The sequence below is a fragment of the Lucilia sericata genome, unplaced genomic scaffold (assembly GCF_015586225.1).
Source record: "Lucilia sericata isolate MDLA Ls3-8-SP2 unplaced genomic scaffold, ASM1558622v1 Contig005507F_arrow, whole genome shotgun sequence".
Lineage (NCBI taxonomy): Eukaryota > Metazoa > Arthropoda > Insecta > Diptera > Calliphoridae > Lucilia > Lucilia sericata.
Genome location: NW_023997555.1, coordinates 1 through 18,888, shown reverse-complemented (window position 1 = coordinate 18,888; position 18,888 = coordinate 1). Strand labels below are relative to the sequence as shown.

Genomic DNA, 18,888 nt, shown 5'->3' with positions numbered 1-18,888 from the left:
TCTCTTCAATCCCTGAAGGTAAAATAAGGAGCTGTATTTTGGTCAGGGAAGACATTAAAATTTTCCTTCTATCTAATTACAGTTCTGGTGATTTAACGGTAGTTGCATTAGAGCGACAGGGGCTACCAACTCTAATTATATCATCTGCGTACCTACGGTACGACGAAGACAATCCGCCCTCACGTGCCGTACGCACACTAATAGAATGGTGTGATACAAGGGGCCATGATCTTGTCATAGGATGTGATGCTAATACCCATCATACTCTATGGGGGAGCTCGGATATTAATGACAGGGGTGAGTGTTTGCTTCAATACCTTCTAACTACTAACCTTAGTGTTTGCAATAGGGGTAATAGACCAACGTTTTTCAATAGGATCAGGGAACAGGTCATTGATATTACTTTGGTAGGGAACACTGACTCAGTCAGAATTCTTGATTGGAGAGTATCACTCGAGTGCTCATTCTCCGGTCATCACAGAATAATCTTTATGATACAGCTTACGATGGCTAGGGAAACCCCCTTTAGAAATCCCAGGAAAACCGACTGGGTCAAATTCGGTAATCTGATTGATACCATACCACCTCCGGAAACGGATGTACTACATGGTACACAAGACTTGGACGACTCAGTAGATTATCTATCCAGGACTTTAAGGGAAGCCTACTATGCTTCATGTAGGGTGCGGCAGGTACCTAGGAAATTCCGGCAACCATGGTGGAATCCTAAACTAATGCAGCTAAGGAAAGAATGTAGGAAACTATTTAATAAAACGAAGAGGGATCAGAACCCGTTAAGCTGGGACGATTATCGACAAAGCTTCAATACTTTCAAGAGGGAAACCAGAAGGGCTAAGAAGGAATCCTGGAAGCGTTTCTGTGAGGAGCTGGAGAGTACCACGGAGGCAGCACGTCTACGTAAGGTGCTATCCAAAGACCCCGGTACGCCTGGATTCCTGATGAAACTGGATGGTAACTTTACTGAAAGTAGCACCGAAACTCTGGAACTGCTTATGGAGACACACTTTCCGGGTTGCAGAGATGATGAAAATGAAGGCTCCACTTTGGAGCACCTCGCAGCTTCTCGAATCCACATAAGTGAATTAGTCAGTTCCATTGTTAGTATGGAGAAAATTTCGTGGGCGGTGTCATCCTTCAAGCCCCAGGGCCAGATGGCATATTCTCAGCACTACTCCAAAAATCGATCACCACCATCATGCCATGGCTAATTATGATATTTAGGAGCAGCCTGGAAACAGGATATATTCCTAAAGTATGGAGAGACGTTACAGTGGTATTTATCCCCAAAGCGGGAAAAGCAAACCATAGTACCGCCAAAGACTATAGGCCGATCAGTCTGTCATCGTTTTTATTGAAAACATTGGAAAGATTGGTCGACATCCATGTCAGGAACATCATATCTCCTGATAACTTCTGTAGAGCACAACATGCATACCTGAAAGGAAGGTCGGTGGAGACAGCCTTACATGACGTTGTCGGAACTATAGAGAAGGCACTTGACATAAAGGAATATGTTATGGCATCTTTCTAGGACATTGAGGGTGCGTTTAACAACGTGAACATATCCGCAATAGTCGATGCACTGGGTGATCTAGGTGTCGATCAGCGGATAAAAAACTGGACAGAAAACATGCTTAAGAGTAGGGCCATTAACTCTAATATGGGTATTGGCAAGACAAGGAAGGTCGTGACAAGGGGCACACCACAAGCTGGTGTCATCTCTCCACTCCTGTGGAATCTTGTCGTAAAAAAAATCCTTTTCAGACTCAGTAGGATGGGCTTCAAACTAGTCGCATATGCTGACGACGTCGTGCTTCTTATTCAAGGGAAGTTTCTTCCCACAATAAGTGAACTCATGGAATCAGCCCTCAGCGTTCTACTATCATGGGCCAAGGAAAACGGTCTGGGTGTCAACCCGGCCAAAACTGAACTGGTTCTTTTCACCAGGAGGTACAAAATTCCAGAATTCAGACTTCCGCGTTTGGATGGTACCATTTTGAACACCTCAAGCGAAGCCAAATATCTTGGCGTAATCCTAGATTCTAAACGTAATACTGAGAGTCGAATGAAGAAGGCATTATGTGCCTTCTATATATGTAAGAAAACTTTTGGGAAAAGATGGGGTCTTAAACCATACATTGTGCACTGGATGTACACCGCGGTCATAAGACCTATCTTGACCTATGGAGCTCTTGTTTAGTGGAGAGCGGTGGATACCAAGACTCATCTCTCTATTCTAAACAATTTACAAAGATTAGCATGTCTTGCAATCACTGGCAGTTTAAGCTCCACCCCTCAGGCTAGTCTAGAGACGATGCTAAACATAACTCCCCTTGATATATACATCAAATGCATTTCTGCTAAATCTGCTCTACGACTTAAACAGTCGAACGGGTTGAAGCACGACCGCATTGGTCATGGCACCATCCTACAAAGATAGGCAGGCCTATCATGGGGCAGGAAACAGATTACATTCTATCTACACTTTAATCTCAATCTACACAGATGTCTCAAAGACAGAAAGGGGTACGGGATCGGGAATCTTCTCCGATAAACTAAATCTTCTACTGTCTCTTCGACTACCTGACACCTGCACGGTCCTTCAGGCAGAGATATATGCCATCTATACTGCCGCGAGAAGAATCCGGGAACTAAATCTCGAAAATTCGACTATACATATATACTTGGACAATCAATCAAGGCTCTTAACTCCAATGTTATTAAGTCGGAATGACTTCTCAATTGCATTCAATCGTTGGCACAACTGACACAACATCACGTTGAGTTGATATGGGTTCCAGGACATGAGGGCATCCGGGGAAATTAAACATCTCATGAATGCGCAACCAAAGGGTCGTCCTTGGACTTAACCCTTGCGCAAAAGGATATTCACGCTCCCCTGACGACCCTATCAAAACTGATAGATGAATGGGCTCTGAGTGAGACGGAACTCAGGTGGTCAAATATCACCACTTGTAGAATATCGAGACTGCTCTGGCCCACTCTGACAACAGATAGGACCAGGACTCTCTTATCTCTTAGTAAGAACTCGATTAGGCTTCTAACTGGTATAATTACTGGGCACTGTATGACTGGACATATGTCAGAACGTATGGGCTACCCAAATCATAGCTACTGTAGAAGCTGCATGGACGAAGAGGAAGTGGAATCGGTACAACACCTTCTATGTGACTGTCCAGCCTTACAAGAGCACAGACTACTCCATCTGGGTAGAGCTCTTTTCCATGATCTAGACTGTCTCAGAGATGCGTCACTGATAAACATGATCGGTTTTATTAAAAGCACCGGCTGGTTTACATGGAGACCGAACGAACCAAGTAGTCAACGAAATTAGGGAGGGTAACCATTCTCTCATCGCTAGGGAATGGTAATTCTAAGGGTATCACAATGGGCCACAAGGCCTCCGAGTGAACTCGCTTGCTAGCGAGCAACCCACGTAACCTAACCTAACCTACCTATTCCTGCAAATAACTTTGACAGTTTCAAGCTACGACAGTTTTGTATACCTCATTTTAATCCATAAGCAACGCACTTTCTTTTGACATATCGCTTCTTCAAAAATCTTAAGTTATTAAAATTGGTAAAATTGGGTTATCATTACAATTTTTGGTACAGAGTAAATTTCATAGTATATTGTATTTTCACTATCCCTGCAAATAACTTTGACAGTTTTCAAGCTACGACTGTTTTGTATACCTCATTTTAATCCATAAGAAATGCACTTTGTTTTGACATATCGCTTATTCAAAAATCTTAAGTTCATAAAATTGGTAAAATTGGGTAAATTTCTTAGTAAATGGTATTTTCTCTACTCCTTTAAATAACTTTGACAGTTTTCAAGCTACGAGAGTTTTGTATACCTCATTTTTATCCATAAGAAACCACCTATCTTTTGGCATATCGCTTCTTAAAAAATCTTAAGTTCTTAAAATGGGATATCATTAAAATTTTTGGTACAGAGTAAATTTCTTAGTATATTGTATTTTCACCTATTCCTGCAAATAACTTTGACAGTTTTCAAGCTACTACAGTTTTGTATACCTCATTTTAATCCATAAGAAACGCACTTTATTTTGACATATCGCTTATTCAAAAGTTTTAAGTTCTTAAAATTGGGATATTCATTACAATTTTTGGTACAGACTCAATTTCTTAGTATATATTGAATTTTCCCTATTCCTGCAAATAACTTTGAGAGTTTTCAAGCTACGAAAGTTTTGTATACCTCATTTTAGTCCATAAGAAACCCACTTTCTTTTGACATATCGCTTCTTCAAAAATCTTAAGTTCTTAAACTTGGTAAAATTGGGATATCAGTACAATTTTCGGTGCAGAGTAAATTTTCTTAATATATTGTTTTTTCCCTATTCTTGCAAATAACTTTGACCAGTTTTCAAGCTACGACAGTTTTGTATACCTCATTTTAATCCATAAGAAATGCATTTTCTTTTGACATGTCGCTTATTCAAAAGTTTTAAGTTCTAAATTAGTAAATTGGGATATCATTACAATTGTTGGTACAGAGTCAATTTCTTAGTATATTGTATTTTCCCTATTCCTGCAAATAACTTTGACAGTTTTCAAGCTACGAGAGTTTTGTATACCTCATTTTAGTCCATAAGAAACCCAATTTCTTTTGACATGTCGCTTCTTCAAAAATCTTAAGTTATTAAACTTGGAAAATTGGGGTATAAGTACAATTTTTCGTGCAGAGTAAATTTTCTTAGTATATTGTTTTTTTCCCTATTCCGGAAAAATAACTTTGACAGTTTTCAAGCTACGACAGTTTTGTATACCTCATTTTAATCCATCAGAAACGCACTTTCTTTTGACATATCGCTTATTCAAAAATATTAAGCTCTTAAAATTGGTAAAATTGGGATATCATTCAAATTTTTGGTACAGAGTAAATTTCTTAGTATATTGTATTATCCCTATTCCTGCAAATATCTTTGACAGTTTTCAAGTTACGACAGTTTTGTATACCTCATTTTAGTCCATAAGAAACCCACTTCTTTTGACATGTCGCTTCTTCAAAAATCTTAAGTTCTTAAACTTGGTAAAATTGGGATATCAGTACAATTTTTGGGTGCAGAGTAAATTTTCTTAGTATATTATTTTTTCCCTATTCCGGAAAATAACTTTGACAGTTTTCAAGCTACGACAGTTTGTTTACCTCATTTTAATCCATTAGAAACGCACTTTTTTTTGACATATCGCTTATTCCAAAAATATTAAGCTCTTAAAATTGGTAAAATTGGGATATCATTCAAATTTTTGGTACAGAGTCAATTTCTTAGTATATTGTATTTTCCCTATTCCTGCAAATAACTTTGACAGTTTTCAAGCTACGAGAGTTTTGTATACCTCATTTAATCCATAAGAAACCCACTTTTTTTTGACATGTCGCTTCTTCAAAAATCTAAGTTTTTAAACTTGGTAAAATTGGGGTATCAGTACAATTTTTGGTGAAGAGTAAATTTCTTAGTATATTTTTTTCCCCCTATTCCGGGAAAATACCTTTGACAGTTTTCAAGCTACGACGGTTTTGTTTACCTCATTTTAATCCATCAGAAACGCACTTTCTTTTGACATATCGCTTATTCAAAAATATTAAGTTCTTAAAATTCGTAAAATTGGGGATATCATTCAAATTTTTTGGTACAGAGTAAATTTTCTTAGTATATTTATTATCCCTATTCATGCAAATAACTTTGACAGTTTTCAAGCTACTAAAGTTTTGTATACCTCATTTTAATCCATAAGAAACGCACTTTATTCTGACATATCGCTTATTCAAAAATCTTAAGTTCATAAAATTGGTAGAATTTGATATCATTACAGTTTTTGGAATAGGGTGTGTAATGTACACCATTCCAGGGACGTATCAGAATGTTATAGTATGTGGTCGGTTGTGTATAAAACAAAAATTTATTTTATAGGTATGAATATAGACGATCTTGGGCAGTGATGCCAAGTGTAGGGATTTTTCCCTTTTTGTAGGGATTTTTTTAAAAAATTTCACGTGTAGGGAAAAAGGGAAAGATTTCTTACTATTGTCAAGTTGTAGGGATTTTTTCAATTTCATAGTTTTTATCAACTAAAAATATATTCTTTCATGTATTAAACTTTAAAATTAAAAATGAAATCAATTTTAAGTGTATCGATAGTCAAAATTCCGCTTGTAATTTCTACAATATGTGTACCTATGTACATATCGCTACAAGCCTGGTATAATCCAAAATTCGGGTTTCTTGAACTGAGGTCTAAAAAACATGCGACATACTAAAATCTTTCATATAGATTTATCAAATTTCTAATATGTCTATTATTTTCGATGTGAAAACGATTTTTTTGTAAACGTAAAAACTAAAACCCACGTTTTCGTAAATATTAGATAACTAAAAATTGAATTTCAATTTAGATGAGAAACATATTAAACTCAACTATCTGAATTTGGATTTTTAAAATCCCTTGATTTGTTTAAAAGTTATCAAAGAAAAGTTAAATGTCATTAAATATTCTTACCCTTTTTTCTTGAAACTACTTTTTGGATTATGCCAATCCTGTAGGGCGATATATTCTGACTCCTTATAGATAGAGTAGTCGGGGGCTTAATGCAGTAACTCAGGATTGAAAAAAATAATTTCATATTCTGAAAATTTATAAAAGTAAACCGCAAAAAGTAACGCAAAAGTAAACCTTATTTAAAATAATTATATTAAATTTTATGAAATTTTTGTTGGGGGCACATAAAATAAATTTTTAACATCGAATCGTTATACTGCATTAATCTCTCAATTGTCTTGTTTTTTAATCTTAACTGAAGAGTCAGGGTTGGAAGATTTGTATGATGTAAAATTGAAAGTAAAAATTTAAATTCTAGAAACTTCATTCCTAAAAATTAAACAAAAAAAAAAAACATATATATATGTATATTATAAAACAGCTAATATTGTAGTTTTTATACCCACCATCAAAAAAGATGGGGGGTATATTGTTTTTGTCATTCCGTTTGTAACACATTGAAATATTCGTCTAAGACCCTATAAAGTATATATATTCTGGGTCCTTATTAGATTCTAAGACGATCAGCCATGTCCGTCCGTCTGTTCCGTCTGTCTGTCTGTCTGTTGAAAACACGATAGAGCCCAAATGAAAGTAGCTAGCGAGCTGAAATTTTGCACAGATAACTTCTAGTTGATGCAGTTTGTTTGGTATGAAAATGGGCTATATCGGTCCACAATTTCGCCTAGCCCCCCATATAAGGCCCCCTTTCAGAAAATGACCTTATCGCTCATAACTTGCTACGGAAGAACCAATAGCAATGAAATTCGGCACAAACATGTCTTATGGGAACATAAATCTTCTCGTGGAATTTAATAAGGATCGGTCCATAATTGACCCTACCCCCCATATAAAGTTCCCTTCAGAAAATGACTTTATCGCCCATAACTGGCTAAGAAAAGCATCAAGAGCGGTGAACTTCGACACAAACATGTTTTATGAGAACCTAAATCTCTTTATAAAATTTTATAAGGATAGGCCCGTAATTGACCCTACCCCCCATATAAAGTCCCCTTCAAAAATGACTTTATCGCCCATAACTGGCTAAGAGAAGCATCAATAGCGGTGAACTTCGGCACAAACATGTTTTATGGGAACATAAATCTCTTCATATAATTTTATAAGGATAGGCTCATAATTGACCCTACCCCCCATATAAAGTCCCCTTCAGAAAATGACTTTATCGACCATAAATGGCTAAGAGAAGCATCAATAGCGGTGAAATTCGCCACAAACATGTTTTATGGGAACATAAATCTCTTTATATAATTTTATAAGGATCGGTCCATAATTGACCCTACCCCCCATATAAAGTCCCCTTCAGAAAATGACTCTATCGCTCATAACTGGCTAAGAAAACGTCAATAGCGGCGAAATTCGGCAACAAACATGTTTAATGAGAACCTAAATTTCTTTGTAAAATTTTATAAGGATAGGCCCATAATTGACCCTACCCCCATATAAAGTCCCCTTCAGAAAATAACTTTATCGACCATAACTGGCTAAGAGAAGCATCACTAGCGGTGAAATTCGCCACAAACATGTTTTATGGGAACACAAATCTCTTTATATAATTTTATAAGGATCGGTCCATAATTACCCTACCCCCCATATAAAGTCCCCTCAGAAAATGACTTTATTGCCCATAACTGTCTAAGAGAAGCATCAATAGCGGTGAATTCGGCACAAACATGTTTTAAGGGAACCTAAATCTCTTTGTGAAATTTTATAAGGATTGACCCTACCCCCCCATTTAAAGTCCCCTTCAGAAAATGACTTATCGACCATAACTGGCTAAGAGAAGCATCAATGGCGGTGAAATTCGCCACAAACATGTTTTATGGGAACATAAATCTCTTCATATAATTTATAAGGATCGGTCCATAATTGACCCTACCCCCATATAAAGTCCCCTTCAGAAAATGACTTTTAGGCTTATTACTGACTCAAAAATGTGAGTACAGTAGTAAAATTCTACATAAACAAGTTTTGTGCGGGCCAAAAGTTCTTTATCAAAATTTTATAAGGATTGGTCCTTAATTAGCTCTATCCCCCTTGTAAGGTCCCTTCAGAAAATGACTTTAAAGTTCATTACTAGATTAAAACTGTGTGTACAGCGATGAAATTCGACATGAACAATTTTCGTATTAGTTAAAATCTCCCACTAAATTTTATGAGGATCAGTCTGTAATTAACCATACGCCCCTATAAGGTCCCCTTCAGAAAATGACTTTAACGCTCATTACTGACTCAAAATGCGATTACAGCAGTGCGATAGCAGCGACTACAGCGATGAAATTTCACATAAACAAGTTTTGTATGAGCCCCTACCCTATGCCCCTATTAAGGTCCCCATTAGAAAATTACTTTAAAGCTCATTATGGCTCAAAAATGCGACATAAACAATATTTGTATGTACAAAAATCGTTCTAAATTTTAGAAGTATCGATCAATAATTGACTTATACGGGGGTATAGGGGCGCCTTTAACGCTCATTACTGGCATAAAAATACGAGTAGATATATGCAATTCAACATAAGTGTTATGGGAACTGAAATCTTCCTACCGACATTGATGAAGATGGATCGATAAATGACCACTTCAGTAAAATTACTTTAACTCTCAATAGTTGCTTAAAATTACGACTTACGAACGTAATTTATGTACGAAAGTTTATAAAAATCGGTCTATAATTGACCCTAGAATCAATTTAACGCTCATGTATAGCTCAAAAGTTCTTCCAAGTTACGGTATTTTTCAACTGAATTTGATGAAAATTGGTCGATAACTAATCAAACACCCATTTTCGGTTTCCTTCAGATAATGACTTCAAACCTCATGACTGAATTAAAGATACAAGTACAGCTACATTAGATACAAATAATTATTGTATAAACAGACAAGGATAGGTCCATAATTGACTCTACCCTCCATATAACCACTCTTACAAAAAAACAGTTTATGGTTTAAATATTGGATCAAACAAAAGTAATTTTTTAATTCGGAAGAGCACGGTCCATGCTTAAGCCCTTATTAAATTCCCTCTCCCAAAAGATCGATAATATCAAAGTTTATTTATAAGGATGATTTGATGGTGGGTATAAAAGATTCGGCATGGCCGAATATAACACTCTTACTTGTTTATGTTATTTTATACCCACCATCAAAAAAGATGGGGGTTATTGTTTTTGTCATTCCGTTTGTAACACATTGAAATATTCGTCTAAGACCCATAAAGATATATATTCTGGGTCCTTATTAGATTCTAAGACGTTCTAGCCATGTCCGTCCGTCTGTCCGTCGTCTGTCTGTCCTTGTCCGTCTGTCTGTCTGTCTGTCTGTTGAAAACACGATAGAGCCCAAATGAAAGTAGCTAGCGAGCTGAAATTTTGCACAGATACTTCTAGTTGATGCAGTTTGTTTGGTATTGAAAATGGGCTATATCGGTCCACAATTTCGCCCTAGCCCCCATATAAGGCCCCCTTCAGAAAATGACTTTATCGCTCATAACTTGCTAACGGAAGAACCAATAGCAATGAAATTCGGCACAAACATGTCTTATGGGAACATAAATCTTCTCGTGGAATTTTAATAAGGATCGGTCCATAATTGACCCTAACCCCCATATAAAGTTCCCTTCAGAAAATGACTTTATCGCCCCTAACTGGCTAAGAAAAGCATCAAGAGCGGTGAACTTCGACACAAACATGTTTTATGAGAACCTAAATCTCTTTATAAAATTTTATAAGGATAGGCCCGTAATTGACCCTACCCCCCATATAAAGTCCCCTTCAAAAATGACTTTATCGCCATAACTGGCTAAGAGAAGCATCAATAGCATGAACTTCGGCACAAACATGTTTTATGGGAACATAAATCTTTCATATAATTTATAAGGATCGGTCATAATTGACCCTACCCCCCATATAAAGTCCCTTCAGAAAATGACTTTATCGCCATAAATGGCTAAGAAGCATCATAGCGGTGAAATTCGCACAAACATGTTTTATGGGAACCTAAATCTCTTTATATAATTTTATAAGGATCGGTCCATAATTGACCCTACCCCCCATATAAAGTCCCCTTCAAAAAATGACTTTATCGCCCATAACTGGCTAAGAGAAGCATCAATAGCGGTGAACTTCGGCACAAACATGTTTTATGGGAACATAAATCTCTTCATATAATTTTATAAGGATAGGCCATAATTGACCCTACCCCCCATATAAAGTCCCCTTCAGAAAATGACTTTATCGACCATAAATGGCTAAGAGAAGCATCAATAGCGGTGAAATTCGCCACAAACATGTTTTATGGGAACATAAATCTCTTCATATAATTTTATAAGGATCGGTCCATAATTGACCCTACCCCCCATATAAAGTCCCCTTCAGAAAATGACTCTATCGCTCATAACTGGCTAAGAAAACGTCAATAGCGGCGAAATTCGGCACAAACATGTTTAATGAGAACCTAAATTTCTTGTAAAATTTTATAAGGATAGGCCCATAATTGACCTACCCCCCCATATAAGTCCCCTTCAGAAAATAACTTTATCGACCATAACTGGCTAAGAGAAGCATCAATAGCGGTGAATTCGCCACAAACATGTTTATGGGAACACAAATCTCTTTATATAATTTTTATAAGGATCGGTCCATAATTACCCTACCCCCCCATATAAAGTCCCCTTCAGAAAATGACTTTATTGCCCATAACGTCTAAGAGAAGCATCAATAGCGGTGAAATTCGCCCACAAACATGTTTTAAGGGAACCTAAATCTCTTTGTGAAATTTTATAAGGATTGACCCTACCCCCCATTTAAAGTCCCCTTCAGAAAATGACTTTATCGACCATAACTGGCTAAGAGAAGCATCAATGGCGGTGAAATTCGCCACAAACATGTTTTATGGGAACATAAATCTCTTCATATAATTTTATAAGGATCGGTCCATAATTGACCCTACCCCCCATATAAAGTCCCCTTCAGAAAATGACTTTTAGGCTTATTACTGACTCAAAAATGTGAGTACAGTAGTAAAATTCTACATAAACAAGTTTTGTGCGGGCCAAAAGTTCTTTATCAAATTTTATAAGGATTGGTCCTTAATTAGCTCTATCCCCCTTGTAAGGTCCCCTTCAGAAAATGACTTTAAAGTTCATTACTAGATTAAAACTGCGTGTACAGCGATGAAATTCGACATGAACAATTTTCGTATTAGTTAAAATCTCCCACTAAATTTTATGAGGATCAGTCTGTAATTAACCATACGCCCCTATAAGGTCCGCTTCAGAAAATGACTTTAACGCTCATTACTGACTCAAAAATGCGATTACAGCAGTGCGATAGCAGCGACTACAGCGATGAAATTTCACATAAACAAGTTTTGTATGAGCCCCTACCCTATGCCCCTATTAAGGTCCCCATTAGAAAATTACTTTAAAGCTCATTACTGGCTCAAAAATGCGACAATTTTAGAAGTATCGATCAATAATTGACTTATACGGGGGTATAGGGGCGCCTTTAACGCTCATTACTGGCATAAAAATACGAGTAGATATATGCAATTCAACATAAGTGTTATGGGAACTGAAATCTTCCTACCGACATTGATGAAGATGGATCGATAAATGACCACTTCAGTAAAATTACTTTAACTCTCAATAGTTGCTTAAAATTACGACTTACGAACGTAATTTATGTACGAAAGTTTATAAAAATCGGTCTATAATTGACCCTAGAATCAATTTAACGCTCATGTATAGCTCAAAAGTTCTTCCAAGTTACGGTATTTTTCAACTGAATTTGATGAAAATAGATATATGCAATTCAACATAAGTGTTATGGGAACTGAAATCTTCCTACCGACATTGATGAAGATGGATCGATAAATGACCACTTCAGTAAAATTACTTTAACTCTCAATAGTTGCTTAAAATTACGACTTACGAACGTAATTTATGTACGAAAGTTTATAAAAATCGGTCTATAATTGACCCTAGAATCAATTTAACGCTCATGTATAGCTCAAAAGTTCTTCCAAGTTACGGTATTTTTCAACTGAATTTGATGAAAATTGGTCGATAACTAATCAAACACCCATTTTCGGTTTCCTTCAGATAATGACTTCAAACCTCATGACTGAATTAAAGATACAAGTACAGCTACATTAGATACAAATAATTATTGTATAAACAGACAAGGATAGGTCCATAATTGACTCTACCCCTCCATATAACCACTCTTACAAAAAACAGTTTATGGTTATGAATATTGGATCAAACAAAAGTAATATTTTAATTGGGAAGAGCACGGTCCATGCTTAAGCCCTTATTAAATTCCCTCTCCCAAAAGATCGATAATATCAAAGTTTATTTATAAGGATGATTTGATGGTGGGTATAAAAGATTCGGCATGGCCGAATATAACACTCTTACTTGTTAGTTTTTTAAAATTGGGATATCATTGCAATTTTGGTACAGAGTAAATTTCTTAGTATATTGTATTTTCCCTATTCCTGAAAATAACTTTGAGAGTTTTCAAGCTACGACAGTTTTGTATACCTCATTTTAATCCATAAGAAACTCACTTCTTTTGACATATCGCTTACTCAAAAATCTTAAGTTCTTAAAATTGGGATATCATTGCAATTTTTGGGACAGAGTAAATTTTTTAGTATATTGTATTTTCCCTATTCCTGCAAATAACTTTAACAGTTTTCAAGCTACGACAGTTTTGTGTACCTTATTTTAATCTATAGGAAACGCACTTTCTTTTGGCATATCGCTTATTCAAAAATCTTAAGTTCTTAAAATTGGTAAAATTGGGATATAATTGCAATTTTTGGTACAGAGTAAATTTCTTAGTATTTTGTATTTTCCCTATTCCTGCAAATAACTTTGACAGTTTTCAAGCTGCGACAGTTTTGTATACCCCATTTTAATCCATAAGAAAACGCATCTTCTTTTGACGTATCGCCTATTGAAAAACCTTAAATTCTCAAAATTGGGATATCATTGCAATTTTTGGTACGGGGTAAATTTCTTAGTATATTGTATTTTCCCTATTCCTGCAAATTACTTTGACAGTTTTCAAGCTACGACAGTTTTGTATACCTCAGTTTAATCCATAAGAAACGCACTTTCTTTTGACATATCGCTTATTCAAAAATCTTTAATTCTTAAATTGGGATATCATTGTAATTTTTGGTACAGAGTAAATTTCTTACCCCCTTATTCACAAACAACATTTTTATTTATAAAAGGTTTATAAAACAAATTTCCATACAAAATCTAATTTATAAACTTTTTATAAAATACAAATTTGTTTGTGAATAAGAGGGTTATTATATTATTGTATTTTCCCTATTCCTGCCAATAATTTGTATTGTATTTTCCCTATTCCTGCAAATACCTTTGACAGTTTTCAAGCTACGACAGTTTTGTATACCTCATTTTAATCCATAAGAAAAGCACTTTCTTTTGACATATCGCTTACTCAAAAAACTTAAGTTCTCAAAATTGGGATATCATTGCAATTTTTTGGTACAGAGTAATTTTCTTAGTATATTGTATTTTTCCTATTCCTGCAAATATCTTCTTAAAATTGGTAAAATTGGGATATCATTGCAATTTTTGGTACAGAGTAAATTTCTTAGTATATTGTATTTTCCCTATTCCTGCAAATAACTTTCATAGTTTTCAAGTTACAACAGTTTTGTATACCTCATTTTAATCCATAAGAAACCCACTTTCTTTTAACATATCGCTTATTCAAAAATCTTAAGTTCTTAAAATTCTTAAAATTGGGAAATCGTAAAAATTTTTGGTACAGAGTAAATTTCTTAGTATATTGTATTTTCCCTATTCCTGAAAATAACTTTGAGAGTTTTCAAGCTACGACAGTTTTGTATACCTCATTTTAATCCATAAGAAACTCACTTTCTTTTGACATATCGCTTACTCAAAAATCTTAAGTTCTTAAAATTGGGATATTATTGCAATTTTTGGGACAGAGTAAATTTTTTAGTATATTGTATTTTCCCTATTCCTGCAAATAACTTTAACAGTTTTCAAGCTACGACAGTTTGTGTACCTTATTTTAATCTATAAGAAACGCACTTTCTTTTGGCATATCGCTTATTCAAAAATCTTAAGTTATTAAAATTGGTAAAATTGGGATATAATTGCAATTTTTGGTACAGAGTAAATTTCTTAGTATTTTGTATTTTCCCTATTCCTGCAAATAACTTTGACAGTTTTCAAGCTGCGACAGTTTTGTATACCCATTTTAATCCATAAGAAACGCATCTTCTTTTGACATATCGCCTATTGTAAACCTTAAATTCTCAAAATTGGGATATCATTGCAATTTTTGGTACGGGGTAAATTTCTTAGTATATTGTATTTTCCCTATTCCTGCAAATTACTTTGACAGTTTTCAAGCTACGACAGTTTTGTATACCTCATTTTAATCCATAAGAAACCCACTTTCTCTTATTCAAAAATCTTAAGTTCCTAGAATTGGTAAAATTGGTATATCATGGCAATTTTTGGTACAGAGTAAATTTCTTAGTATATTGTATTTTTTCCTATTCCTGCAAATAACTTCTTAAAATTGGTAAAATTGGGATATCATTGCAATTTTTTGGACAGAGTAAATTTCTTAGTATATTGTATTTTCCCTATTCCTGCAAATAACTTTGACAGTTTTCCAGCTGCGACAGTTTTGTATACCTCATTTTAATCCATAAGAAACGAACTTTCTTTTGACATATCGCTTATTCAAAAATCTTAAGTTCTTAAAATTGGGACATCATTGCAATTTTTGGTACAGAGTAAATTTCTTAGTATATTGTAAGAAACCCACTTTCTTTTGTCATATCGAATCTTTAAGAATCTTTAGTTTTTAAAATTAGTAACATTGGGATTTTATTACAATTTTTGGTACAGAGTAAATTTCTTAGTATATTGTATTTTCCCTATTCCTGCAAATGAATTTGACGCACTTTCTTCTGACATATCGCTTATTCAAAAGTCTTAAGTTCTTAAATTTGGTAAAATTGGGATATCATTACAATTTTTGGTACAGAGTAAATTTCTTAGTATATTGTTGAAGTTATTTTATTTTATAAAAAGGTTTATTTATTATAATAACTTCTTTGTACAAAATTTATTTGTTGAATGGAAAATTATAAAGACAAGTTTGAAAATAAAAAAATATAAAACTTTATTTAAAAACATAATAACATAAAGTAAATAATACAAGTTTTTAAAAGAAATAGAAGTATGTAGTGATACACTACATTACTCCCCCACCAGTAATAGAATTAAAAGAAAAATAACTTATTATTGAATGTGGAAGGTTGTGTTAGGTTTATTATTTGATAGTTGTGTTGATTGTCAATATGTGCTGGTTTTAGTAGATCAATTGAGTGAGTTTTAATAACATTACCACATTGGATATTAAAAGTGTTTTTATTCTTTTGAATAACTTTAAAGGGTCCTTCATAAGGGCATTCTAAACTGTTCGGTCTAAGTATTTTAACAAAAACATATTCACAATTCCAAAGATCTTTAGGTATAAAACAATTATTACTATTACTATGATGAATAACTTTGCTTTGAACTGTATTAAAATGTGATCTTAGTCTTTGGAGTAGTTCATCAAAAGTTGGAATATTATTATTTTTAACTACCATATCACCAGGTAGTCTCAATGTTTGACCATAAACTAATTCAGAAGGACAACATTTGAGTTCTTCCTTTATGGGTAATTGTTCAGACCAATTTTTCACATTGTTACTAGATTTAAAAGCAGTTTTTAATTGTCGATGAAAGCGTTCAATCATTCCATTCGCTTGCGGGTGATAACTGGATGTATGGATTTTATGTGTTCCTAAAAGCTTCGTTAAATCGTTAAATAATTTAGATGTAAATTGTGTTCCTTGGTCAACCGTAATTTTAAGTGGAACGCCAAATCTAGGGATATAATTGTATGCGAAAGTGTTTACTATTGTTTGGGCTGTAATGTCTTTAATTGGGTATGCTTCCGGCCATCTAGTGAATCTGTCAATTATTGTCAAAATATATTTATTTCCATTTGAAACTGGAAAAGGTCCGACGATGTCCATGTGTATGTGTTCGAACCTTGCTTGGGGAATATTATTTTCTCAATGTCAGATTTGGTATATCTTTGGATCTTTGATTTTTGACAATCAATGCAATTAGAAGCCATAAAATTTATATCTTTTCGCATTGATGGCCAAAAATATTTACTTTGTATCAGTTTTCGTGTTGCACGAATTCCTGGGTGTGATATAGAATGTAAATTATGAAAAACTGTTTTTCTTAAAGAGAGTGGAACAAAGGGACGATTAGTTTTATCTAAAATATCACACCATATTTTAAAATTATGTGATGGAATATCAACTTCTTTCAAATTATTTTCGTTTTCTTATCACTTATCAGATTTTTTAATTCCTCATCTCCTTGTTGTTCTTTATAAAGTATTTCAAGGTTAATATTTTGGTTAGAAAAAGCAAAGATTTCAGGCGGTCTAGAAAGTGTATCGGCTACAATATTATCCTTTCCATTTTCTTGAATTGAACAATTTCTCTTGATGAAGTATTTTGAAGTTTAATGTTTGTTGAGTTATTAGATTCAAGTGGCAAAGATTTGATATATTTGGTTTTTTTTTTTTTTTATTTATTGATCCAAGTATCACATACATATATAATTATAAAGCTGGGTTATTCACAATTGAATGCTGAATTTGTAATGATTGCTTGAGAATATTGTTATTAATTTATATATTTTTGCATCTATTTAATTTTTGCGTTAATTTATTTTGTTTTTAATATTGGTTCGCTATTTATATTTCATATAATTATTTGCAGGATCGCCAATGAAGTTATTTTATTTTATAAAAAGGTTTATTTATTATAATAACTTCTTTGTACAAAATTTATTTGTTGAATGGAAAATTATAAAGACAAGTTTGAAAATAAAAAATATAAAACTTGATTTAAAAACACAATAACATAAAGTAAATAATACAAGTTTTTAAAAGAAATAGAAGTATGTAGTGATACACTACAATTGTATTTTCCCTATTCCTGCAAATAACTTTGACAGTTTTCAAGCTACGACAGTTTTGTATACCTCATTTTCATCCATAAGAAACGCACTTTCTTTTGACATATCGGTTATTCAAAAATCTTAAGTTCTAAAAGTTGGTAAAATTGGGATATCATTGCAATTTTTGGTACAGAGTAAATTTCTTAGTATATTGTATTTTCCCTATACCTGCAAATAACTTTGACAGTTTTCAAGCTAAGACAGTTTTGTATACCTCATTGTAATCCATAAGAAACGCACTTTCTTCTGACATATCGCTTATTCAAAAATCTTAAGTTCTTAATTTGGTAAAATTGGGATATCATTACAATTTTTGGTACAGAGTAAATTTCTTAGTATATTGTAAGAAACCCACTTTCTTTTGTCATATCGATTCTTTAAGAATCTTTAGTTTTTAAAATTAGTAACATTGGGATTTTATTACAATTTTTGGTACAGAGTAATTTCTAGTATATTGTATTTTCCCTATTCCTGCAAATGAATTTCACGCACTTTCTTCTGACATATCGCTCATTCAAAAGTCTTAAGTTCCTAAATTTGGTAAAATTGGGATATCATTACAATTTTTGGTACAAAGTAAATTTTCTTAGTATATTGTATTTTCCCTATTCCTGCAAATAACTTTGACAGTTTCAAGCTACGACAGTTTTGTAGACCTCATTTTAATCCATAAGAAACCCACTTTCTTTTGACATATCGCTTATTCAAAAATCTTAAATTCTTAAAATCGGGATATCTTTGTAATTTTGGTACAGAGTAAATTTCTTAGTATATTATTGTATTTTCCCTATTCCTGCCAATAATTTGTATTGTATTTTCCCTATTCCTGCAAATACCTTGAAAGTTTTCAAGCTACGACAGTTTTGTATACCTCATTTTAATCCATAAGAAAAGCACTTTCTTTTGACATATCGCTTTACTCAAAAACTTAAGTCTCAAAAATTGGGATATCATTGCAATTTTTGGTACAGAGTAAATTTCTTAGTATATTGTATTTTTCCTATTCCTGCAAAACTTCTTAATTGGTAAAATTGGGATATCATTGCAATTTTGGTACAGAGTAAATTTCTTAGTATATTGTATTTTCCCTATTCCGCAAATAACTTTGATAGTTTCAAGTTACAACAGTTTTGTATACC

The 18,888-nt window shown here is 33.8% G+C and overlaps 2 protein-coding genes across 2 annotated transcripts; one reads left to right on the top strand and one right to left on the bottom strand.

Moving 5' to 3' along the window:
* Positions 1 to 506: 506 nt before the first annotated feature.
* LOC119615508 lies at positions 507 to 1,229 on the top strand. The gene has a single exon (XM_037971516.1). The coding sequence runs from the start codon at positions 507 to 509 to the stop codon at positions 1,227 to 1,229; it is 723 nt and encodes a 240-aa protein (XP_037827444.1).
* Positions 1,230 to 15,939: 14,710 nt separating this feature from the next.
* On the bottom strand, positions 15,940 to 16,461 carry LOC119615509. The gene has a single exon (XM_037971517.1). The coding sequence runs from the start codon at positions 16,459 to 16,461 to the stop codon at positions 15,940 to 15,942; it is 522 nt and encodes a 173-aa protein (XP_037827445.1).
* Positions 16,462 to 18,888: the final 2,427 nt, after the last annotated feature.